This window comes from Pelophylax lessonae (assembly GCF_965119305.1).
Source record: "Pelophylax lessonae genome assembly, chromosome: 2".
Taxonomy (NCBI): domain Eukaryota; kingdom Metazoa; phylum Chordata; class Amphibia; order Anura; family Ranidae; genus Pelophylax; species Pelophylax lessonae.
In genome coordinates this window covers 435,667,897-435,694,589 of record NC_138769.1, presented here as the reverse complement: position 1 = coordinate 435,694,589, position 26,693 = coordinate 435,667,897, and the positions used below count along the sequence as shown (strand labels likewise).

At 41.3% G+C, this 26,693-nt stretch overlaps 1 protein-coding gene across 1 annotated transcript in view; it reads right to left on the bottom strand.

The window, feature by feature from the left end:
- Window positions 1-26,693, bottom strand: part of DMD (dystrophin) — a 3,625,631-nt gene that overhangs the window by 1,096,439 nt on the left and 2,502,499 nt on the right. The window contains exon 53 of the mRNA XM_082246191.1: window positions 4,034-4,245. Within this exon, the coding sequence (XP_082102317.1) occupies window positions 4,034-4,245 (212 nt within the window). The remainder of the gene's footprint in view (window positions 1-4,033; window positions 4,246-26,693) is intronic.

Below are 26,693 nucleotides of genomic sequence, written 5' to 3'. Positions count from 1 at the left end.
AAGCCCCAAAACTAGCTTTTCCACAAGACTGTAATCTAGCAGAGTCTGGGAAGGTGTTACATAAACTCCTTTTGAAGGTGTCCTCAAGATAATTTATACTCTTCTCCCTCTGTGGGGATGGGATGACTTCTGAGACTTTTCTTTTGACACGGTGGTCAAGGAGGGTTGCCAACAAATAATGATCCTTCTCTTTGATGCTACCAATTCTCGGGTCCTTTTCGCAGACTTTGAAGAAAAAATGAGCCCATGCACCCCAAATTTACGGGGGCATGAGAAGCAGACTCATCGCGGACAGTGGTTACTGAGGTTTACAGTATTTGGAACTGCCTCCTCCCAGCCACGTACTACTCTCAAGGGTCCTGGGGATGGAAAACCATCTCTTATGAGTTGACGTATGTCTTCCTCTCCTCTCATCTGTTCTGTGGCATAGTAAGAATGGTGTTTGCTTAAAGCGGGCCTTGAGAGGAAAGGAAGTTCTCCTCTTCCTCCTGCTGCTCTCCCTCAATTACCCTGTCCATAATGCCGGAACACAACAGGGATTGTGTCACTGATGCGTGCATTGTCCTGGATCATCATCCTTGTCGCCTCCTCAAATGGTGACAGTACAATGCAGCATCCATTGGTGAAAAAAAAAAACTCAGCCGCCCTGAGCCTGTCGTGCCATACTCACACAGATACTCGTTGATGGCCCTCTGCTGCATGTGTAGCCACTGTAGCATTGCTCAAGCTGGTGTGGTGTGACTATGAACCACCTCTGGGCCTGCCCCTGCAGAGCTGAAAGAATATCTGCTCCGGTGTGGCTCCTGTTTCCTTGACAGACCAGATGAAGCACTGCATAGCATCTTTTAACTTGACTCATTGAATAGTCCCTTGAATGCTTAAGGGGTACTGGTGGTTCATAGGACAATTAAGCAGAGGAAGGCATGGAGGAGGATGAGGGTGTCGAGCTGACAAATCTTACATCATCAGCACCAGCTGTATGGAGACGAGGTAGCAAAACAAGCTTCAGCACTAAGCCCTGTCCTGCATTCTTCCTAGTTGCAAGCAAAGTTACCCAGTGTGCTGTGAACGAACCATAGTTTTCCTGACCAGGCTTGCTGGGCCACATGTCAACAGTAACGTGGACCTTGCTGTTGACTGCCTTACCCAATGATGCCACAACATTGCCTTCCATGATGGCAACATTGCCTTCCATAATGGTACAGAGCTGGAATCGCATTATATGAAAAGAAAAAGTGATTGTGAACCTGTCATTGTGGTACAGCACATTCTGAAAATTCACGAAAGGGGTCAGAATCCACAAGACGGAAATGCAGGGGTTGTAGAGCCAGCAGCTTAGACAAGCTGAAATTTAGACACCGGGCATGTGGGTTGCAGGGACTGCTCTTTTTTCGCTGCAGAAGATGGGGCAGAGAAATTTGCCTGCTATACTCTACAGCTAGTGGTGTGCTGCTTGCAGACAGGCTGCAAGCACATGTGAAACCCTTTGCTATTCCATCATCCCTGTCAGTGGAGGTTGCTGGGAGGTCATAAGATAAAGCAGGGGTAGACATCAAAGATGAGGAGTGATGAGGATAAGTATTGTGACCCTTTTGTGTGGCTTTCAGGTGTTCTTGCCAACGGCTAAGTGGTGGGAGGTTAAATACCTTGTCAAGAATGTGGTACCCAAATGGCTCGTGGTTTTGCCATGCTTGATCTTCTCGAGGCAAGGTTTTCAAATTGCAACAGTGCGATTGGCGATGTGCTGCGGGAAGTGGCCGAGAGATTACGACTCCACAATCTGATGGGTGGCTGCTCTCTACTCTTCCTTGATGGCTGCCTCTGGAGGACATTCTGCCTTGTTACGGTTGTGCCTTACCCTCACTTTCCTCCTCTGCTCTATCCAGCAACCAAGTCACGTTAGTGACCTCATCATTATCACCCCCTCCATCCCCATCATCACTGGAGCAAATTTGGCAATACCCTGCAGCTGGGGGAACTTGACTGCCAATTTCTTGTCTATCAGTGTTCTCTGCTCTCTGTAGGCTCATGTTCCTACCTTCCTTAACCTCAGAGTCAGAACCAATATCAGAATCAAGTAATGTTTGTGCATCCTCAAGGAGCAAGTTACTGACGCTGTGTTCAACTAACTCAGCTGACTCTTTCATGCATGATGCTGCGGCTTTGGCAGAAGTAGCTGTGGACAAGGAGGCAGAATTAGCCACTCTGGTAGCTGCAGTGGACTGCGCACTAGTCTCTTTTTGCGTGATAGAGGATGAGGAGAATGAGGATGGTTTAGTAAGCCAGTCTGATACCTCCTCTTCATGTTGTGACTAGATAGCACAGACGGCATCAGTAAACAGAGAAAATGGTGCCCTGCTTGAAGACTGACCACATCCACCTTTGCCTGTGGACACATACACTGATGGCCCCATGAGAATATTTGCCTCTCCTTGTTGGCTTCCCAGACATGATGGGAGGCTTATCACTGAAATATAATAAATGTTTTCCTCTCCTTGTTGGTTTCCCAGACATGATGGGAGGCTTATCACTGAAATGTAATAAAGATGGGGTAACGTGTAATTGTATGCACTTTAATTAATGGAAAGTGGTGTTTGGTGCACTTTAACTTTAGGACTACCGCTGACAGAAATTTTACTTCAATATACTGCAGTAAAAGTGCACTGACGCACTACATTATACTGCAGTAAAAGTGCACTGACACACTTCAATATACTTCAGAAAAACTGTGCTGATGCACTATAATATACTGCAGTATAAGTTCACAGATGTACTTCAATATACTGCAGTAAAACATGCACTGACGCAGTACCATATACAGCAATAAATGTACACTGCCACACTTTAATATACTCCAGTAAAAGTGCACTGATGCACTACAATATACTGCAGTAAAAGCGCACTTACATACTTCAATATACTGCAGTAAAACTGTACCGATGCAGTACAATGTACTGCAGTGAAACTGCACTGATGCACTACAATATACCGCAGTAAAAGTGCACTGTCGCACTACAATATACTGCAGTAAAACTAGCCTGACACACTACACTGATAAACTTCAAAATACTGCAGGGAAACTGCACAGACACACCAAATTGGCACACTTCAATATACTGCAGTGATACTGCAGGGACGCACTACACTGACACACTTCAATATACTGCAGTGAAACTGCACAGATGCACTATACTGACACACTTCAATATACTGCAGTGAAACTACACAGATGTACTTCACTGACATTACAGTAAAAATGCACAGATGCACTACACTAACTATGCACTATCACTATATTTACACTACACTGCCACTCTACACTCACAATAGAATCTCAATAGCACACTATAGTACACTAACTCACTAGTAGCAATGAACAGAGCCCTGTTCTATCTATCTCCACGCCAATATCATACTGCAAATGGGTTCTCTGGGAAGGAACCTTTTATAGCAATGGGCCATGATTGGCCTAAGTCATCATGACTTTCTCCAATCATGGATCTGACAGTGTTCTGTGCCCTGATCAGGCAAAGCCTTCATTGATTCAGCCAATCAGGGCTTAGAATGCACTGTTTAGCGTGCAGTGCATTTTAGGGCATTCGGTGGGCCGAACAAACGGTCGAATGCCCTGCCAATTTTGGTGTTCACCGAACAGGCAAACAGCCAATGTTGGGACTGAACTTTTGCTCGGCTCATATTGTTCACCCAAAACTATTCACCAAATATTGCACTGAAATCAAATCCGCAGATACATTGAGGGTTTTAGGCTGGCAGTAGATCTGAGCAACATAAAATGCTAAAGTTTTGACCATATCTCGCACAGTCATTGCAAAACTGTTCCTTTCTGCTGCCTGCATCTTTCCAGTGCTATAAAAAAAATGAAAAAAAAAAATGATTTTGGAGTCCCTAATACATTCTGGAAAAGAGATAAAATGATCTGCTATTTAGTGTTCATGAATAAAGCACAATGATTAGCTATCAGCTGTACTAAAAACTTGCTTTTCTAATGGTTAGAGTAAAGCAGATAGCATACCTTAAGGTCAGTATTTTGCTTCTTCAGTGCTTCAACAGTATATGAGATTTCTTTCCAAGATTCAATCCTTCCTTTTGCTTTTTCCAACATCTGCTCTGCCTCATGACGAGCTTCAATCCACTGGGCAGAATCCTTAAGCATTTCCTGTAGCTGTTGTCTTCGATTTTGAAGATGAAATTGTACTTCCTCCCACTGATTTTGTATTTTTTCAACTGCAAAATAAATTTTTTTTTAAATTTCATATTTTATACTCTGATAAATTAAAAGAGATGCACTTAACCCTGAACATGATTTGTGAATAATTTTAATGCATCTTCAGGCAAAAATAGACAATAAAATAAAAGGTACTCACTAAATAGACTATAACATTTTTTTGTTTTATTGTAAGGCTTATCTAAAACAGTGTTATTTTTCAACACCAACAGTTTTTTTTCAATACCAAAACATATCACCACCCACTGATTTGACTGTATTTATTTCATGGATGTAATACGACATTCTTAAAGGGCCTACCTTGATAAAAATTGTTATTTTGAAACGTTGAGCATGAAGTCTTAAACATTTATTTTTCAGTAAAAATGACAACTCATTTTTACAGAGAAATAAAATAATAAAGACTTTTGTGCATTATCATTATGTTTTCACAATTTTATGTTAATACCATCTGACATAAAGATATACGGGACATCATCTTATTTATATTCAAATGAAATTTTCATACTGAATAAATGTTTCAATTAGTGATGTTAAACTATAAATATTCGACATATGAATTATTCATACATTTTCCCATCCAAAGTTCTTCATTAATTTCTGTCTTAATTTATTATTTTAGAGGAATTATAATTAAACCTATACATTACACATGGATCCACACATATTTTCCAATGTGCAATGTAAAATAGAGTTTACTTCTTCCAAGAGAGCTAAAAATTGAAATTACCTATACACATATAATGGTTCCGTAAAAGTTCCATCCTTTTGTAGCCACCTCTGAGACATTTCTGTGCTACCTGTTGTGTTAATATACTGGTAAAAGTATATCCCAAGCCCAATTTTTTTTCATTTTTGATAGAGTAGGAGAGGGTTAAAGCTACATGTGTCCCATTAAGGAGAGTTGCCTTCACTTCCTCTCCTGTAGACTTGACAGAATATGAGAAGATATTCTTCTAATGTGAATGAAATCCTCTCTTGAACAGATGTCATGGGAACAAATGTCCCCATTTGAATATTTGACCTCTATTTCCATTCTGGTGGCAGCTCAAAATGTGAGATTTGCCTCACAATGGTAATTAGTGACAAATGGGGTGAATAAATCTCCAATCATTTTTCAGTGATCGTGGGTTTAGGCTAGTAATGTCATTGGTTCTCTTCACCCTCCATTCTTAATGTGGTTGGTGGACCCTGAATGCTGCAGAAAAAAGGCACTGGTCCTAGCACAGCTGAAGTTTCTAGGTGAATGCAAATGCACTGGAGTGGCCCTGCGGGTGTCTGTTTTGCAGGAAACAGAAGCACAAATAGACGCATGAAGATGCAAGCCTGTGCGCACTCATTACCACACCTATGTGCACACATGCACATTCGCCATTGACACTGGCGCCAAATAGCCTATATAAGTGTGGCAGCTGCACTAGTCCCTTGCTGTCTGATCTGCAGCTGTACCCGTGTTCCTGTATCTGGCTGCTGACTTCTGTGTTTGACCTGGCGTGCTCCTGACTTCCTGCCCAGACCTTGGCTTGTCTCAGGACTTTGCTCTGCCTTGTGCCCATCTGCTTGATCTCATGTTGCCAACCTCTGCCTGTACCCTGACAATTTCTTACTTGCCATCTATGCCTATATCTGACCTTCTGTTGCTGACCTGGCTTGTCTGGCCACGCATCCAGTTACTTATCTGCCATGCTTGCACTGTCTAGCTTCCGCTTGAGCTTCCTCTACTGTGGGCCACCCGTTTTTCTGCACCTGCTATCAGCCACTGTCTACTGCTGCCTACCAGCCCAGGGGCAGCTGTTCCTGCTGACATCTGCTGTACCAGCTATCTGGCCCACTCAGTTGACACACCTGCTATGCATCACTACTTCCAGTGGAAGACTACACATGCACTCATACCTCACTGTGATATTGTGGCCACTGTCACAACATCAGTGGTCCTTGAGCCAGGGCTGTACGGGAGTCCTAACTCTGGACGTCAGGCTCAGTTGAAAGGTACATGATAGGCACCAAATAATGATGTGCTCAACAAAGCTTTGGAAGAGGAGCTTCACTGGATCCCTGAACTGGTTAGTCTGAAGAAGGAGGAGAGAGAGAGGGTTGCTACTTTTTCATTTAGTGTTCCAGCCAAAGACTCAGGTTTTAGATTTGGTGCCCAAGCTAGAGTTGACTTTTTGGCTGTACTTCTCTTGTGGATCACAAAAGTGCAGTTTGTTCTGTGCTCCTGTAAATAGTTTTCAGCCAACAGCTAAAACTGAAACCCGCTGTCACTGAAATCACAGAGCTGGGGAAAGATCGCGACCATATGGTTGGAATCCATCCAGGAGCCTGGACCGCCACCTGGCTCAACTTCTCAGCGAACCGCTGAGAGGCTGAGCCAGCCGATCCCACCCCTTCTACAGCCCAGTGCTCCAGTGAGCATGGGAGGGCAGAACAGAGAGCCAGTGACTGACAGTCACAACTTTCTGCTCACAGAGCACTGAGAACCAAGCGATCAATGGTTCTCAGTCTTAGAGCCAGCGAGGGACATATGCAGCATTGGACAGATGCTACATCCACCATAGAAAGCATGATTCTAAAAAAAAAAAAAAAAGCTACCATGTCTCTTAAACTCCAAAATTTACTGTACTGACCTTTATTTACAGATTGAGGAGAATGGCTATTGAAGAAGATTTCATAAAATCCTAGCAACAATCGCATATGAGGTGATCACTGAGCAAAGTGTCATTGGGGACAGTTTTGAATAGGCATTGCATTCTGTGGAATACATATTCCTGACTGGTGATGAATTAATCTGTCTAGATTTGGCAATTCTTATTAGAAAAACAGTGAATTTAAGCTAAATCCCATTAGGTAAAGGCCTGCAGAATAAAAAAGTATCAGGCTATCCTTAAATAAAGGTTTATCAATGTAAAAAAAAAGCAGTATACCCCTAAATAATTTAATATTCCAAAATATCACCCCTTAAAGAAAAGACATTTTTTAAGGGAAGCTTTACTGCAAAAACAAAAAAATAAAAACGAAAGGGGACAGCAACTTAGAAATGACAAAAATAAATGAAAGGCATCAAAGTGTTTGATTGCCCAAAGATATTACTATCAAATTTTTGTTTTTGCTTTATGCCACTCCTCCTTTATAGTGGAGAGACTACCTTATTCAAAAGCCCTTTTATTGGCCCTTCTAAGCCTTGTGGCCATAGGTCAATGCATTATGGTTTAAAAAAAGTCTCCTGAGCAAATCAGTACAAAACTGCAATAGGACCTTGAATCTTGAACTTGCAGGACTCGCCTTGAACCCATGGTTGCTGAGCAACTGAGCCTCACCCCATCTCCTGACCAATGTATGTTTTTTCTCAACAGTTTTTAGTTGTAAGCAGCAAGGAGGAGCTTAAGATTCAGTCCAAACACAAGTCCAGACTGAACCTTGACTGTTTGGGAATTCGGACATACACCCACTTGAATATTTACCTATTCGGCAGGAGCCAAATGTCATGTTTAATATGTCAATGGTTGTTAAAGATGCCAGTGGGTGCAGACACTAATGAGACCTTAACAATAAGTAATGTTAATGGGCCTATTCACTTACATAGCTGTGAATCTCCTGCCATGTAAGCAAAGTCATTGTTTTTCTCTGCAAAATTGTGAGTCTTTTTAAACATTTTAATTAAAGATCGGTTTTACTGATTTTACACTATGGGAGTCTTCTGCATGTGTTCTTTGGATAATGGGAATGCAGTTTTACTGGCACTGTGGGATATTATATTTGTGATATAGGTTATGATAATTTGACACATTATTTTGTGAATTTGATATGGAGTGATTTCAGAAATACTTTTTAAAAGAATTGTATATATACAGTATTACGTTTTAATTAAAATTTTTTTTGTCTTAAGTACAAAATATTATTCACTATTACGCTTTCATTCTGCATTCCTTACAATGTTTATATATATATATATATATATATATATATATATATATATATATATATATACAGTGTTGGGGGTAACTAGTTACAAAGTAACTAATTACATTAACTACATTACTTTTTTTGGTAACTAAGTAAAGTAACTAGTTACAATACTAATATTGGTAACTACACTACTTTACTAGGCTATAGGAAGTAACTACACTACTTTACTAGGCTATAGGAACGCGCTTTCCTGCGTTACCCAAGCCGTGCGATACAATGGTTATTTCGAAGAATAGAGAGGGATGAAGTTTATGACTTTTTGTTGCACTTTATGTTTTATTCTGTTTTTTCAGGTTTTGTTCTCATGTTTCCCAAAGCCTGTGTTTATACAATAAACTCTATGCAGAAAGAGTGTCATGTATCTTCTTCTACACGGTCAATTAAGAAAGAGGAAGGTAAAGTAATAAGTAGTGAAGTTACTTTTCAAATGCAGTAACTAGTAAAGTAATCTCATTACAATTTACAGAAGTAACTAGTAACTAGTTAAATTTTTTGAGTAACTACCCCAACACTGTATATATATATATATATATATATATATATATATACACATACATACGGTACATGATTTGTAGCGCATTACATTTACATGTATTTTGAATGTTCATATTTGCTTAGTGTCACATACCTGCTTCTTTACATATAAAACTAATGACAGCTCCAGAGAGTGGTAATGCGTGATGTGAGTGGACAGATCAGCATACTGATGGCTATCAATGTGTCAGCCAGCAATGCTCAACAAGATTGATGATGCATTTACAATGCTGGATTTTTAAGGTTTATTTTATTTTTTAATAAAGGACTTGTTAATAACCTGTGTGTGTTTATTTACAACTGAATTTTTTGGGACCTCTTACACATTCACATGCCACCCTGCATTCTCACAACCACCAGGCTAGGGTTGTGAGGAAGGAGCTTTTCTCCTCATCAACATGGGTCCCCTCCTTATGTGAAAAGCATGTGACCAGGTATGGTTCAGGGTGTGGGGGGGGGGGGGGCTTTCCTGGCCTGATACCCTGTAGACCTGACAGGTTTGGAACAGATTTTAGAGGACCCAATCCTATTTATATATAGATTTTTTTTTGCCAAATCCCCCCAAAATCCACACCAGATCCAAAAGGACTGGTATTGATTTTGAGGGGTACCCGGTGTTTTTTAAAACATAAATAGCAAATGTGACATAATAGAAAAAAAATCATGATTTTCTTTTCCCTACAACCTTCCTTCTTTAAATAATGGAAGCTCCCAAAAATATATATACCAGACCCTCATCCTCCTTGATGTATTTTTAAAGAAATGCTTTGTAGGGATAAGGCAAACACATCTGGGTCCGATTCACGGAGCTTTGACTGAACACATCAAAAGTTCTGATGTTGAATCCAAACCGGATTGAAGTCAAATGGGAGCCGATTGAGTCAAATAAATTTTCTCTGTTTCTGAGCTTTATAGACAAGGAATAGCCAAAAACATGCAAACATAAAAAATACAGGATCAGTGAATTTAATATTGGTGAAATTGCAACATTGGAACTGTTTTCCTGGCCCGCTCCTTAAAACCATCTATTCTTCAAACAGAATTTGAATCGGTCGATCACTTTTCGACCGATCAGAATTTTAATTATTTAAAAAATGTGTAATTCATTAGGAAATAATAAACAAAAGGATATGAAATGAAACAAAACTAAACGAGGGAGCATGCACAGAGCCAGCCAGACTGGACATGCTTTGCTGAAGCTCCACTCCCGGAGAGCAGTCTAACCGATGGATCGGAGGCAGCCCAGGCGGCATCCACTCTACAAACACCCACAACAGTGCCAGGAGCGTCCCGGAATACTGCTGCATGGTCCTAGTCAGGCACTGGCATAAAATGAAACACATATCCATCAAAGAGGCGCTGGCCCATGCCCCAGTCAAGATGGCAGCGGCTGCAGCTTTTCATTCAGCTTCAGCACATCACACAGCACGCCCAGTGAAGCCACCACAAGCTGCAGGCTCCCAACAATATCCAAGGGATGACTCCAAGACAGCCCTTATAGATCGCAGGAAGCTGCAGAAGATGAGAGGGCCTCCATCTGCCATGTTAAGACAGATGGAACACATGTTTCAAAAACTGTTAAAGCAAACCTCTGACCACATCACCAAAAGCCTCACTAAAGAAATAAGGGGGCTAGGATCATGTCTATCTGATCCTGAAACACGAGTAGATGAAGTGGAGAACCATCCTCAGAATTACACAGCAGAAATAGAAATTATTTAGAAGCAGAACCTGTCATTGCATTCTCGTCTTGAAGATTTTGAAAACAGAGCAATGCGCTCAAATCTGCGCACACAAGGTATTCCTGAACAGTAATTGATCTGCACACCACCATGCTTGCTTTATTCCAAGAACTGAAACCAGCTATCCAGGTGAAACGTCTGGAGATGGATGGAGTCCATTGTGCCCTCACCCCTAAGAAAAAAGACGGCCCTCCTCGCGATATCATTGCCAAGTTCCAATATTATCTCACTAAAGAGCAGCTCCAAGCCGCAGCAAGGGGAAATTCAAATTTTCACAGAATTGTTCCCCTTAACCATTAATAAACGCTGAGCATTGAAATCCCTGCTCCTTTAGTCATATGATGCCTCTTGCTCTATATGCAGGGTACCAAGCTTAGCTTTAGATCCTGTTTGGGGCCTTGTGGTCTCACGCCCCCCATGTCACTGATTGAACCCATTAGGAGTGCTCGGGGAAAGGGTGACTACTCCCCCCCTATTGCTTATATACCCTGATAATGCACCATTCTGCCTTATTCATATTCATGTTGTCATTACCCTGTGATTAGGGTTGAGCGAACCCGGACTGTATTGTTCGGGTTCGTACCGGACTTTTGGGTATTCGGTACCCGGACCAGAACATTTCACTGTATGTTTGGGTACTGTCCGTTGTTCAGTAACGTTATTTGATGTTTTGGCGTGGTTTTAATGGCGCGCTTTCAACAGGTGCAAGGCAGCCAATCAGCAAGCGTTTAACTAGTGTGCCCTAGAAGCCATCACAGCCAAGTCTACTAATGGCATGGCTGTGATTGGCCAGTGCAGCATGTGACCCAGACTCTATATAAGCTGGAGTCACACAGCGCCGCGCGTCACTCTGCTATAACTATACTAGGGGCAGGTTCCTGACTGCTGCTGCTGAGGGAGAGATAGGAGTTTACTGTAGGGCGAGGCTGGAGAGATTGCTTGTAGGGAAAGCATAGGAACAATCTGCTTTATCATACAGCGATCTACATTGATTTGATTGTGTAGGGGTGCAGTGCACAATCTTTTTGCCCGGAGGGAGAGATAGGAGTTTACTGTAGGGCCAGGCTGGAGAGATTGCTTGTAGGGAAAGCATAGGATAGGAACAATCTGCTTTAATCAGGCAGCGATCTACATTGATTTTATTGTGTGGGGGTGCAGTGCACGATCTTTATGCCATGACCTGAGCCAAGTGAGGAGGAGAAAGGAGAAAAAAAAAATGTATCAGTCTGTTAGGCGTGCGGTGCTGCACATTTCATGCAAGCTCAGTGCATATTTGTCTGCTTAATCTGCATTTAAAAAATTTTTCCTTCATATTTAACTTTGACATACAGTCTTTAGACAGACACTGCTTTTCTAACCTGCTCTCCAAAAAGCACCAATGTGAGGGGAAAATAATTATTTTTCAGTATTTAGGGTAAAAAAAATATTTTTCAGTTTTTCGTTCAAATGTTTTTTTTTTTTTTTTATTCAATAGCGGAATAGAACAACAATAGTATCCAACCTGTTAGGCGTGCGGTGCTGCACATTTCTTGCAAGCTTAGTGCATATGTGTCTGCTTAATCTGCATTTAAAAAAGAAAAAATGTTTTTTCCTTCATATTTAACTTTGACACACAGTCTTTAGACAGACACTGCTTTTCTAACCTGCTCTTCAAAAAGCACCAATGTGAGGGGAAAATAATTATTTTTCAATATTTAGGGTAAAAAAATTATTTTTCAGGTTTTCGTTCAAATGGGATTTTTTTTTTTTTATTCAATAGCGAATTAGAACAACAACAGTATCCAACCTGTTAGGCGTGCAGTGTGTAGCGGGCATTTCCTGCAACCTAAGTGCATATGTGTCTGCTTAATCTGCATTTTAAAAAGAAAAAAACTTTTTTCCTTCATATTTTACTGTGACTTACAGCATTTAGACAGACACTGCATTTCAAATCTGCTATTCAACAAGCACCAATTAAGGGGACAATTATTTTTCAGTTTTTCATTCATACATTACAGTGCGATACACCCATTGCATACTGTTGTATTGCGCATTGCAATAAAAAAAAACATTTAGGGGCAAAAAAAGTTGATTGTGGCCCTGTCTGCATATGTTACAGTGAGATACACCCATTGCATACTGTTGTATTGCGCCTTGCAATTAAAAAAAAACATTTAGGGGCAAAAAAAGTTGATTGTGGCCCTGTCTGCATATGTTACAGTGAGATACACCCATTGCATACTGTTGTATTGCGCCTTGCAATAAAAAAAAACATTTAGGGGCAAAAAAAGTTGATTGCGGCCCTGTCCGCATATGTTACAGTGAGATACACCCATTGCATGCTGTTGTATTGCGCCTTGCAATAAAAAAAACATTTAGGGGCAAAAAAAGTTGATTGCGGCCCTGTCTGCATATGTTACAGTGAGATACACCCATTGCATACTGTTGTATTGCGCCTTGCAATAAAAAAAAAAACATTTAGGGGCAAAAAAAGTTGATTGTGGCCCTGTCTGCATATGTTACAGTGAGATACACCCATTGCATACTGTTGTATTGCGCCTTGCAATAACAAAAAGAAACTAGGGGACAAAAGAGTTTATTGCGGCCCTGTCCGCATATGTTACAGTGCGATACACCCATTGCATACTGTTCTATTGCGCATTGCAATAAAAAAACATTTAGGGGCAAAAACTGTTGATTGAGGCCCTGTCTGCATATGTTACAGTAAGATACACCCATTGCATACTGTTGTATTGCGCATTGCAATAAAAAAAACATTTAGGGGACAGAAAGATATTAAATTGCGGCTTAGTCTGTATCTGTACGTGTGAGATACACCCGTTGTATACTGTTGTTCTAGTCTGCTATTCAATAAACACCCATTTAGGGGAAAAATATTAAATTGCGACCTAGTCTGTATCTGTACGTGTGAGATACACCCGTTGTATACTGTTGTTCTAGTCCGCTATTCAATAAACACCCATTTAGGGAAAAAATATTAAATTTCAGGCTAGTCTGTATCTGTACATGTGAGATACACCCATTGTATACTGTTGTTCTATTCCGCTGTTCAATAAACACCCATTTAGGGAAAAAATATTACATTGCGGCTTAGTCTGCATACTTTACTGTGAGATACACTCGTTGGATATTGTTGTTCTACTCTGCTATTCAATAAACACCCATTTAGGGAAAAAAATATTACATTGCGGCTTAGTCTACATATTTTAGTGTGAGATACACTCGTTGGATACTGTTGTTCTATTCCGCTATTCAATAAACACCCATTTAGGGAAAAAATATTACATTGCGGCCTAGTCTGCATATGTTACAGCGCAACAAGGCACACAGGTCTTGCATGGAGGCCCAGTCACTGGTGGTGAAGTGGTGCTGTTCCGCAGAGCGACTCATGCATGTGTGCTGCAGCTGAAACTCCACTATGGCCTGCTGCTGCTCGCACAGTCTGGCCAGCATGTGCAAGGTGGAGTTCCACCTTGTGGGCACGTCACATATGAGGCGGTGAGCAGGAAGGCCGAGGTTACACTGCAGCGCTGACAGGCGAGCAGCAGGAGGGTGAGAACGCTGTAAGTGCACACAGATGGCCCGCACTTTCTGCAGCAGCTCTGACATATCGGGGTAATTTCTAAGGAACCTCTGCACCACCAAATTCAGCACATGCGCTGGGCTAAGGGATGTGTGTCAGGCCCAGAGCTGCTATGGGATTTCGCCCATTATTGCACACCACCAGGCCGGGCTTGAGGCTCACTGGCACCAACCACTCATCGGTCTGCTGTTCAATGCCCCTCCACAACTCCTGCGTGGTGTGTGGTTTTTACCCCCAAACAGGCAAGTTTTAAAACTGCCTGCTGTCGTTTACCCTTGGCTGTGCTGAAGTTGGTGGTGAAGGTGTTACGCTGACTGGATGAGGAGGCGGTAGAAGATAAGGAAGCGGAGTAGGAGGAGTTAGGAACAGGAGGAAAACTGAAGCGCACTGCAATCCTCAGTGGTGGAAGGACATGCGCCAAACTGCTATCCCCCTAAGGCCCAGCCGCCACTGCATTTACCCAGTGTGCTGTTAGGGAGATATAACGTCCCTGACCGTGCTTACTGGTCCACGTATCCGTAGTTAGGTGGACCTTGCCACAGATGGCGTAGCGCAGTGCATACCTGATTTTGTCACCCACTTGGTTGTGCAGGGAAGGGATGGCTTGCCTGAAAAAGTAGTGGCGGCTGGGCATGATGTACTGTGGGACAGTCACCGCCACAAGGCTTTTAAAACTCTGCATCTCCACCAGACGGAATGACAGAATTTCAAAGGCCAGGAATTTTGAAATGCTGGCATTCAGGGCCAGGGATCGCGGGTGGGTAGGGGGGGTACTTCCTCTTCCGCTCCAGAGTTTGGGAGATAGAAAGCTGAATGCTTCCACGGGACATTGTGGGGATGGTTGCTGGTGACCCAGGTGGTGGTGTTGCTGGCAGATCCTCTGTTTGCGGGGTTGCAGGTGCCGGTCTCACTACAGAGGTGGATGAAGAGGCCGAGACTGCAGCAGCAGAAGAGGAAGCAGGAGGAGCCAGAGACCTTTCTTGGTTTTTGAGGTGTGCACTCCACTGCAGATCGTGCTTTGCACTTAGATGCCTGGTCATGCAGGTTGTGCTCAGGTTGAGAAGGTTTATGCCTCGCTTTAGGCTCTGATTGCACAGTGTGCAAACCACTCATATCCTGTCATCATCACATTGTCTGAAGAACTGCCACGCTAGGGAACTCCTTTGAGCTGGCTTTGGTGTGCTCGGTCACTTGCTGCGTTGGGCAGTAGCAGGCGTAGTGTCTAGGGCACGGCCGCTCCGCTTTTGCACCCTGCTCCCTCTTCTGCTGTGCTGGTGGCTCTGTGTGACCACCACCTCTTCCTCCAAACTACTCAGGTCACCTGCATGACATTCATTCCATGTGGGGTCGAGGACCTCATCGTCCTCCACATCATCTTCCACCCAGTCTTCCCCCCTGCAACCCTTGTCAGTCTCCACAATTCTGAATTCCGCAGCAGTTGGCACCTGTGTTTCATCATCATCCGAGACGTGCTGCGATGGTCCTCCCATGTACTCATCTTTCTTGAGACATAAGTGGTTGGGCATCAGTGCACTCAATATCTTCCACTTCTGGGGCAGGGCTAGATGGATGGCCCTAGGAAACCATGCTAACAGAGTCATCACAAAGAAGAAGAGACTGCTGCATGACTTGGGGCTCAGACTGCTTGGCTGATTTGCAAGGGGGTGAGGTGAAAGATTGATAGACATCGGCTGCAGGTGCCAACTCTGACCTTTCAGCAGAAGACACTGTCAGCAACCCAATCTACTATCTATCGCCTGTACTTGTTCTGGCCTCAACATATGTAGAGGCGCATTAGGCCCTGCCAAATACTGGTGTAAGGTTCTGTCGCCTACTGGCAGCTGAGAAAGGTGTTTCACTTGTGCCTGTAGCTGGCACAGATTGACCATGTCCTCTCTTTGCAACAGGAGCTCCACCAGCAGCACCACAACCCAGCACTAACATGGTGGAGCAGTATGTGTGCACACGCCTAGACGTACTGAATGACGGGTCTGCCCCCTTCAACTTCTGGGTCTCCAAATTGGGCACATGGCCTGAGCTTGCCCTTTACGCCTTGGAGGTGCTGGCCTGCCCTGCAGCCAGTGAATTATTTGAACATGTATTTAGCACGGCTGGGGGTGTTATCACAGACAAGCGCAGCCGCCTGTCCATAGCCAATGTGGACAAGCTCACGTTCATTGTCCGTACCTTGTGCAGAATAGACATGTATACCGGCCTTACCCAGCCATTGTTGTATTTTTGATCTTGCTCACTCTTTTTGGGATGTACCCGAATTTAAAAAGAAATAAAATAAAAACCAGTGTTGGCTACCTCGTCCTCCTCCACCGCCACTTTCACCTACACCGCCACATCCACCGCCACCTCAATCTCCTACTCCATATGGGCCTCGTCCTCCTCCTCCACCTCCACCGCCGCTTCCACCTACACTGCCATATCCTCCGCTACCTCAACCTCCTACTCCATATGGGCCTTGTCCTCCTCCTACATCATTCAAGATGATTATTTTTTATTTTTCTGTTTTTGATGTTCTTTTAAGTTATTTCCCTATCCACGTTTGTTTGCAGAGAACTTGCCATGCTCTTAAGATGATTTTGATGCAATTTGCAGCCTTCTAGCCCTTTCCATGTTTGTTTTAGAGGCATTTTAGTGCTCAAAAGTTTAAGTCTCCATTGACTTCAATGGGGTTCGGGATCGGAACAAAGTTCAGGTTAAGTCCGGGTCACAAACCCGGACTTTTTTTTCAAGTTCGGTCGAACCCGCCGAACCCGAACATCCAGGTGTTTGCTCAACTCTACCTGTGATGGATATGTAACCATGCACACCTGTGTATTGTACAACAAGCTATGGATGTTATTTTAAGCATCTCTTGAACACTTGTTCTTTTTGTGAAAACCCAATAAACTACTTTGAACAAGAAAAAAAAAAAAGAAAGCAACAAAACTAAATTAATTCTGAAACAAATCGACAAAACCACATTAGTAACATATCAAATCTATCCGAAATGAAACGCAACAAATGTTTCTGTTCTGCACATGTCTATCTTATTGCACAAAGGACTTTTATTTAAAAAGCAAATTTATAAAACTGCATAATGATAAATGAGATGCAGATTTCAAAAGTTATTTGTTACATTGAACCAATTCAGTCTGCTGGATAGGGCTAAGGGACCTGTTGATAGAATGTAATGCTTCTTAGAAAAAAACTGTCATTCAGTTGGCAATTTGAGATTATTATTATTATTACCGGTACTTATATAATGCCATCAATTTATGCAGCGCTTTACATATGTATATTGTACATTCACATAATGGCCAGAAGAGCAAACAAGACTCAAATGGTGTACTCAAGGCTCTGCCTAAGCCTAAATGGACCTTTTGCTAGAAGGGGGACCTACATACTGCTAGGAATAGGCTTTTTAACTTAAAAAAAAATATGAATGTTTAGTGGGACCTCTGTGGCACAGCAAATGTTGAAGACATAACCCCTATAAACAGCCCCCTTTATGTCCTTTTCCCTGTCTACAATCCTCTGAAGTTAAAGTATATCCATAGCCAAAACTTTTTTTTTTTAATATTTGGATAGTGTAGGGGAGGGTAGGAACCACTGTCAAGTTACATTTCTGTCTGGTGTTCTGTTAGAGAAAGTTCCCCTCATTTTTCTGTTCCAGGGACAACCTTTTAACAGACAGGAAGCAAGACAAAACCTGCAGGAGAGAACAGACAGCAATAAAAACATGACAGAGTTTCTAGCAATCCCTGGTTTGAATAGAAAAAAAAAAAACTTACTTGTGTCTGTGGGAAGCTATTCACCTTCTTTCTAATGAAAAGGCTGTCCCCTGGAGAGGAAGTGGAGGGAGATATCTCCTACAGAGCACCTGACAGCAGAAAAGCCAGACAAAGATTCTAATACTTCCTTGCTCTATCCAAAACTACAAAATAAAAGTTTTGGTTTTAGGCTTTAATTCCTTCTTCTCCCGTTAAGCCATTACACATAATAAGTAGGCTTTGATAATTACATTTATTTTCTGTTGCATCAAAGAGCACAACAGCTTTAAAAAAACATGTAACTTTGCTGGAAGCTAAACAAAGCAGTCACTACCTCAATGGTTTATGTTATAAAGCTTTTTGTGCATTTGAAATTGTGTTATTAGGCTTTAATTGTGCTATTCCTCAGCCACCTTTACTTTTACATCCCATCCCTTTAATGTATGCTTGCCACTATACCTGTACTAATAAATAATGTTAAGCTAGTTGATTGTACTTGTATTATGAAGAACTAAAATGTAAATTATAAATTGGACTGAGAAAATAAAGGAAAACAACTAACTTTCACTTAATTTTTGTTACATAATGGGTTTATGTGAAATCTACATTAACAGCTATAAATAATATTGTAATTGGAAATATATTTCAGTTAGAAGGAAATGTGTTAAAAGTATTGAGTGTTGTTGTGTTGGTGTTACTGTACTTAGTTCCACATGGGTAGTAAACAGTAGCCTTCTTTGACTCATCCATTCAGGCTGTACCCAATATACATTTGCTAAGTACAGTGACCAATTAGAGAGAGTTAATGTATATTAGCCACAGTACAGAAAGGAGAGGGAATATAATGCTTTGTCGCCGAGCTATGTTCCTATTTTGTGTGGGGACACACAGCAGGCACCATGCCCTGACCTGAAGTGGAAAGGTAAATTAACTCCATGCTTGTACATTGTATTGTAAATATGGTTGTTGTGGGTAATTTGTAAATATCATATAAGCCAGGGGACTTGTTAATGTGTTGTATATACTGTATAGTATGTAATTTGTATATATATTATGTAACCCTTTCAATAAATGTGTATTGCCGATGGAACTACCTCTTTTGTGTAAGATCTCTCGGATCTAGATTATGTATAGGTACATACTACTACGATGATTGAGGCGTATGCACATTTACACATAACCTAGGCAACATTCTTAAATTATAGCTGTGCCAAGATAACCTCAAACAGGATAGGTAAGGGTTCCAAACAAGAATTTGGCTGAGTGTAAATAAAATAGAACTGTAACTTTCTTGAAAAATATATTATGTAGGGATCAAGTTGTTTGGGTAGAAGACGTTAATCATACTTACAAGCTAGGCAGCTAACCAAGCTGGAAATTCTTTGTGTAATTCACTGCTGGTACCTGCAGATAGCTTCAAAATTAGTACTAAAGTTGTTCCTTTTCCATTGTTTATCCACACAGCGTAAAGTGATTTTTTAGATTATTGCAAGGTCCACATTAACGGAATTATGCTTTGCACGATATTGCTCGATATTAACTTTTTTATTTTCTTTATAAAATGTTTATGCAACTTTATGAGAGGGTTCTAAATCAAATGCAGATCTTCTGGTTAAGAGATTGTTAGACTTTTTAAGTACCATTATACACTGCCCTGCATAAAACAATTACATTGTTTGCTATTCATTTTGCTAACTAGCTTTTAGAAAGCTTATTTGAATAAATGTTGATCTTGATAAACAGCAAGAGGACATCTCAACACAACTTATATTTCAGTGAACAATAGCTCATGTTATTACTTGAATCCCTCCTGCTGTAGAGAAACACATCGCTTTGAAAATTAGTGTCAAGTTGTTCTGCATAGAAGAATGCCCTTAAGGAAAATTTTGAAACCCATTACTCTGTTATTGCAGACACATATTATTCTAATTGAATGGACTAAGCACAGCAGCCATGCAAACTGGGCACCCACCTACTATTTCTGAAAGATGTTATTCTGCAGGATGCAGGCAATGTCTTGGGATGCTTGAAGCTCTACTGAGCTTGTTTATTGACCTGTCTAGTTAACTGTTGCTATTTGTCACATATCACACTTAAATTACTTAACAAAAGTTAGATAAAATAAAGCATGGGCTACTTTGATAGTACTTGATTGAAAATGTACACATTGGGATATTTAATACAAAATCTAATACAAATATAATATTAGAACTTTTCTTCACTAAGACACAGTTTTATATGTATATAAACACACGGTTAAAGTGCTCTAAATGTGTAAAATTAGGTATGTTTTACATAACAATATTTTTAGTGAACATTTTTGTTTTTCTAATATCTAAGCAAAAGCTTGATTCTCTAATAGTGGTGAGTTAATCGGTTCACTCAAACAGGGATGTTTGACTTTGATTGAGTAGATTTGCTGGATACAAAACTTTGCTGACATTTGAGTGTTTGTGCAAATTTACAGTTCCACTTGTGCAGTGGTTTATCTCTCAGTGGGATCTCTTAGGGACTCTTTTAGTCCCTTTAAGCACCTCTCTTGCCTTCATCTCTTTGCAGTAGTAATTTAGGAGGCATTATATTAATTAGGACCTACCCTCTATATAACAGTGTAACAAAAGCAGAGCAGTTTCTATTTTTAAAGTGCACCTGTGCCCAGACTATGAAAATTAAAGTATTTACATATCCCTAACAAGCAATAAAAGAGCTTTAAAATAAAGCAATTCTGATATCTTATTCTGCTTGTACTGTGATAAATTGTGTCTCAAAAATAAACAAAGAACACAACAAAGACTCCATAGTTGGGTTTTGGTTGGTTCCTAACATTTTAGAAAAATCTGCAGTGTGTTTTTACTGAGTGATAGAGTGGTAACAGACTGCCACGATTTTGTTGCAATAGAAAATATTAGTACATATTTTACATATAAGTACCTATTTGGGGCCTACACAACACTTCCACACATAGAGACCATTACAGGAAAGGACACAGTCACCATCCATACTGCATTGCCAATAAGAGGATGGGTGAGAGATAATGGACTAACCACTAGGGCAGCTGTAGCCCAGAACCAGACATTGATGAAATGGAAGTAGCAACTTCAAGAAAGTGGGGGTATTGCAGCTAGGAATGTCAGACATTTCAAAACAGTTGGCAGGGCTTGTTACTTTTACCAAGACTCAGCCAGAAAAAGAAATTCCTGTGCTGCAGTCATCCCTCATTCAAGAGGCTCCTTTCTTTGAGTCTCTGTCAGAAGACATGAAAGAGTTAGCAGGGTTCACTGATGGTTCAGCCATAGCCACATCGTCTGGGCATAAATGTACAGCAGCAGCCTACAACTCGAGTACAGACACAGTCCTGCAGGAGACTGAAATTGGAGGGTCCAATGGTTGAGGAGCCAACCCGGAGGGAGGCCATTTTGGATTTGGTATTCACAAATGGGGATTCGGTATATGATGTCATTGTAAGCGAAACCTTGGGATCTAGTGATCACCAGTCAGTGTGGTTTAATATAAGAACTGTGAAAGAGCCACATCACACAAAAACAAAAGTTTTAGATTTTAGAAAAACAGACTTTTCAAAAATGAAATTAGTCATAAATGAGTCCTTATCAGACTGGAACAGATTACACGGAGTCCAGGAGAAATGGGACTACTTAAAAGGTGCATTATTGAAGGCAACAGAAAATTGTATTAGACTTGTCAGTAAAAGCAAAAAAAGGAAGAGACCACTGTGGTACTCAGCAGAAGTGGCCCAAATCATTAAAAATAAAAAGCTAGCATTTTGTAATTATAAAAAAACCCAGAGCAATGAAGATAAGGAAATCTTCAAGATTAGGCAGAAAGAGGCCAAGCAAGAACTTCTAAAGTGCAGGCAGAAGAAAAACTAGCTCAGTCTATGAAAAAGGGGGGTAAGACATTCTTCAGATATATAAATGAAAAAAGGAAATTAAAACAAGGAATAACTAAATTAAAAACAAAGGACGGAAGGTATGTAGAAGAGAATAAAGGGCTAGCCGACTGCCTTAATGAATACTTCTGTTCAGTTTTTACAGAAGAAAAAGAAGGAGAAGGACCTCCACTTGAAAGGATGACTAATGAATCGTTTGATGCATGTGTCTTTACAGAGGAAGATGTTCTAAGATTGCTGTCTAAAGTGAAGACAAATAAGTCACAGGGTCCTGATGAGATACACCCAAAATTATTAAAAGAGCTTAGTGGTGAGCTGGCAAAACCATTAACAGATTTATTTAACCAATCATTAGTAACAGGAGTCGTCCCGGAAGATTGGAAATTGGCAAATGTCGTGCCCATTCACAAGAAAGGTAGTAGGGAGGAATTGAGGAACTATAGACCAGTGAGTCTAACATCAATAGTAGGCAAATTAATGGAAACCCTATTAAAGGATAGGATTGTGGAACATCTTAAATCCCATGGATTGCAAGATGAAAAACAACATGGGTTAACTTCAGGGAGATCATGTCAAACAAATCTTATAGATTTTTTTGACTGGGTGACTAAAATAATAGACGGTGGAGGTGCAGTAGACATTGCATATCTAGATTTTAGTAAGGCTTTTGACACTGTCCCACATAGAAGACTTATCAATAAACTGCAGTGATTGAGCATGGACTCCCATATTGTTGAGTGGATTAGGCAGTGGCTGAGTGACAGACAACAGAGGGTTGTAGTCAATGGAGAACATTCAGAACAAGGTCATGTTACCAGTGGGGTACCTCAGGGATCTGTACTGGGACCAATTTTGTTTAATATCTTCATGAGTGATATTGCAAAAGGCCTCGATGGTAAGGTTTGTCTTTTTGCTGATGACACAAAGATATGTAACAGGGTTGATGTTCCTGGAGGGAAACGCCAAATGGAAAAGGATTTAGGAAAACTAGAAGAATGGTCAGAACTCTGGCAACTGAAATTTAATGTGGATAAGTGCAAGATAATGCACCTGGGGCGTAAAAACCCAAGGGCAGAATATAGAATATTTGACACAGTCCTGACCTCAGTATCTGAGGAAAGGGATTTAGGAGTAATTATTTCAGAAGACTTAAAGGTGGGAAGACAATGTAATAGAGCAGCACGAAATGCCAGCAGAATGCTTGGATGTATAGGGAGAGGTATAAGCAGTAGAAAGAGAGAAGATCTTATGCCGCTGTACAGAACACTGGTGAGACCTCACTTGGAGTATTGTGCGCAGTACTGGAGGCCATATCTCCAGAAGGATATAGATACTCTAGAGAGAGTTCAGAGAAGAGCTACTAAACTAGTACATGGATTGCAGGAAAAAACTTACCAGGAAAGGTTAAAGGACCTTAACATGTATAGCTTGGAAGAAAGAAGAGACAGAGGGGATATGATAGAAACTTTTAAATACATAAAGGGAATCAACTCGGTAAAGGAGGAGAGCATATTTAAAAGAAGAAAAACTACCACAAGAGGACACAGTTTTAAATTAGAGGGGCAAAGGTTTAAAAGTAATATGAGGAAGTATTACTTTACTGAGAGAGTAGTGGATGCATGGAATAACCTTCCTGCAGAAGTGGTAGCTGCAAATACAGTGAAGGAGTTTAAGCATGCATGGGATAGGCATAAGGCTATCCTTCATATAAGATAGGGCCAGGGACTATTCATAGGATTCAGATATATTGGGCAGACTAGAAGGGCCAAATGGTTCTTATCTGCCGACACATTCTATGTTTTTATGTCCAATCAGTATGCAGAGTTGAAAGCTGTAGTGATGACTCTTTAGGAGGATCTTTCTTCCCATGTCACTATCGACACTGACAGCTGGGCAGTCTTTAAAGGACTGACAACTAGGATGCCCATGTGGAAGTCCAATGAATGGATGATTCAGGGAAAGGTGGTGTGGGGAGGCAAGGAGGTCTGGGACTACATCTAGAAAGAAGCACACTCCTGCACCATAAAAGTGGGGCATGTTGATGCCCATGTGCCCCTGGTCCCAGACTTTGATAACTATAACAGAGCGGCAGATAAAATTGCCAAGGTGAATGCAATTGTGCCAATTGATCTGGTTTTGATGAACTTGGCCAGCTGGGCCCACAAGCAATATGGACATTTTGGGCAGAAAACAACATATGAATGGGCACAGCAGAGAGGATTGCCCAAATCCATGGACATAATAAAGACTGTAATAGGGAACTGTGTAGCGTGTGGAGAAGTGTGACAACATGGCCATTACAAAAGTACCCCACTGGGTCAATTAAGAGGGGTGAGAGGCCTGCAGATATATGGGAGATTGACTTCATCGGCCCCCTGCCCCGGGGAAACAATGGAATGAGGATTTGTTGCACTGCAGTGGACACCTATTCAGGACTTTTACTTGTTCTTTCTTACAAACGTGCAGATCAAGCCACAATGCTTCAACTGCTACAGAAACTTGTTGTTGCTTATGGCTGTCCCATACAAGAGCAAAGTGATAACGGCTCGCACTACACCCGATCAACAGTACAGAAATGTGCAAAGATTTTGGAGTGTACTGTTTTTTTGCCACATCCCTAACCATCCACAGGTAGCTAGTTTGATTGAAAGATACAACGAGCTATTGAAGGACCAGATGCGCAAACTTACATCCACACATACACTAAGGGGGTGGGATCAGATCCTCACACAGGCAGTCATGTTATTCAATTCTAGGCCAAAAGCACATCATATGAGAGGATGGTTGGGGCTGGGTTGCAGATTCCACAGCTGGAATGTAAAGTTCAGGATTTATACAAGGTTCCTGAAAGAACAGGGCTTAACAGGTACCAAGTCACTGCTTCCCATGACATAGAACCCAAGAGTGATGTATCTGAAGCTGAAGCCTATCAAGGAATGAGAGGGAATCTGGAAGGAAGGTTTGAAGTTATATTTGCATTGGCAGATGAGCTTCAGGACAGTGGCTGGGACTCTGATTGGTTAGTGGATACTTCTCAGCAAGAGTGGAAAGTGAGGCTCTAAAACATCAAACCTTCCAAAATAAACAGCAGTGATCTTCTGGGAAATATTAGTATATTTCCTCTCCTTCCTATCAATGTTCTTTGGAAGGGTCAGAAGTGGATACAGGCAGGTGGCAAATGGTTGGACAGAGATCCAGGCAATAAGCTAGTTAGAGGAGAGATTGTAGCTGAAGGGCCTGGGTCTACTGTTTAGGTATTATTAGAAAGAACAGATAATCTGCTTTGTTTTCCACTCCACAGGCTGGCTCCAATTTGATCCATAGGAAGAACAGAGAAAAGTTGCTCCATGATGAACAGATTGATGGAAGACCACGAGAGCTGTGGAGAGCAAGTCCTTTGATGTATTCCAAGCCTGGACTTGTTTCTAAAGAACTTTAGAATGGACTTTCTAATAAACTTTTAGCCAAAAAACTGAAACACCTTCTCAGTGGCAGAAATATAGGAGGGGGTTGTACTCAAGGCAAATTAATGTATAGTATGAGTTATTAGTCTGTGTGGAGTGTGAGAGAAAATCAAGGCGGAATGTGTTACGTTTGATATAAAATATATTATACTAAATTATTTATTTTCTCCATCTGACTAGTTTTCACAGACACACAAAATCAGGTTGTGTTTGAGTGGATACTTCTCAAACAAATGCTGTTGGATACAATGGGAACTTAGATACCATTGTTGTATTCCGTTGACAGTTTCAGCAGTCTATTGATTCTATAGCTACAGTAAACAGGTAATGTATGTATGTATGATATCAGAGGGCAATATTGAGGTAGAATTTGAGAGTGCCTCAAATTCAAAACTACAGAGACATTTTTCTGTTGTTCGGTAACTTTGGTAAGCAACCTGACATATAAAAGAATTGTCAGGCATAAGCTGGACGGGACTCCATCATGCCTTAAACATCAAGAATCAAAAGTCTGTACCAGCCATGAAGAAGATACCGGATTTCCAGCAACTGCTTATAGAAGCTTTGGGTCCTTGTTGCCAATGGAGATCATGAACTGTACAGTAAAGGGAGTTAAGTAACTTTTAAGTGTACTTTTACTGTGTATAGACCATAGTTTCTGTTTATTTGCTAGGCATTGTTATATCTGTCAGTCTTAGATTGTATTCTAATTTTGTAATAGTTTTGTATGTACAGCATTTTTGTATGGTAAAAGCCCAGTTATACACTGCAGAGGTCTGAGCTTCCTTAAATATACTGCAAAGTAACCTTGCTAGATAGACATAAGCAGAACATACGTCTATAAGCTAGGCATAGAAAACAGAGAAATCTCATTGATCAGGCTATAGAATACTTATAAATAGGGTTGCGCGAACACGGACTGTATTATTCGTGTTCCTACCGAATAATTGGATTTTTGTTACCCGAACACGGACCCGAAAACTTTACTGTATGTTCGGGTAAAAATCCGTGTTCGGTCATTTTATTTCCGGGTTTGTATGTATTGGCGCGCTTTTCATGGCGGGCTTTCAAAAGCCAATCAACAAGCGTTTAACTGGTGTGCCTTAAGCCATCCCAGCCATACCTACAAATGTATTAGTAGCTGTGATTGGCCATCTGAAGCATGTGACCAAGTCTTTATAAGTTCGAAACCGAGCGCCGCTGTGTCATTATGCTGTAGTACAGGGACAGAGCACACATCATACGTGCTGGCTGCTGATTAGGGACAGACAGGCAAAAAATCATATTGTGTCCGAAATAGAATTGAGGGACAGGTCGGAGTGCTGCAGGCAGGGCGAGATATAGGCATTTTAGGGTGAGGCTGGAGATATTTAGGGTCAGTGTTCTACAATCGATTTTGCTGTGTGGGGGGGGGGGTTTGCAGTGCCGGCAGTGACCGATCTTATCAATCCTTTTAGGGAGAGGCTGGAGATATTTAGGGTCAGTGT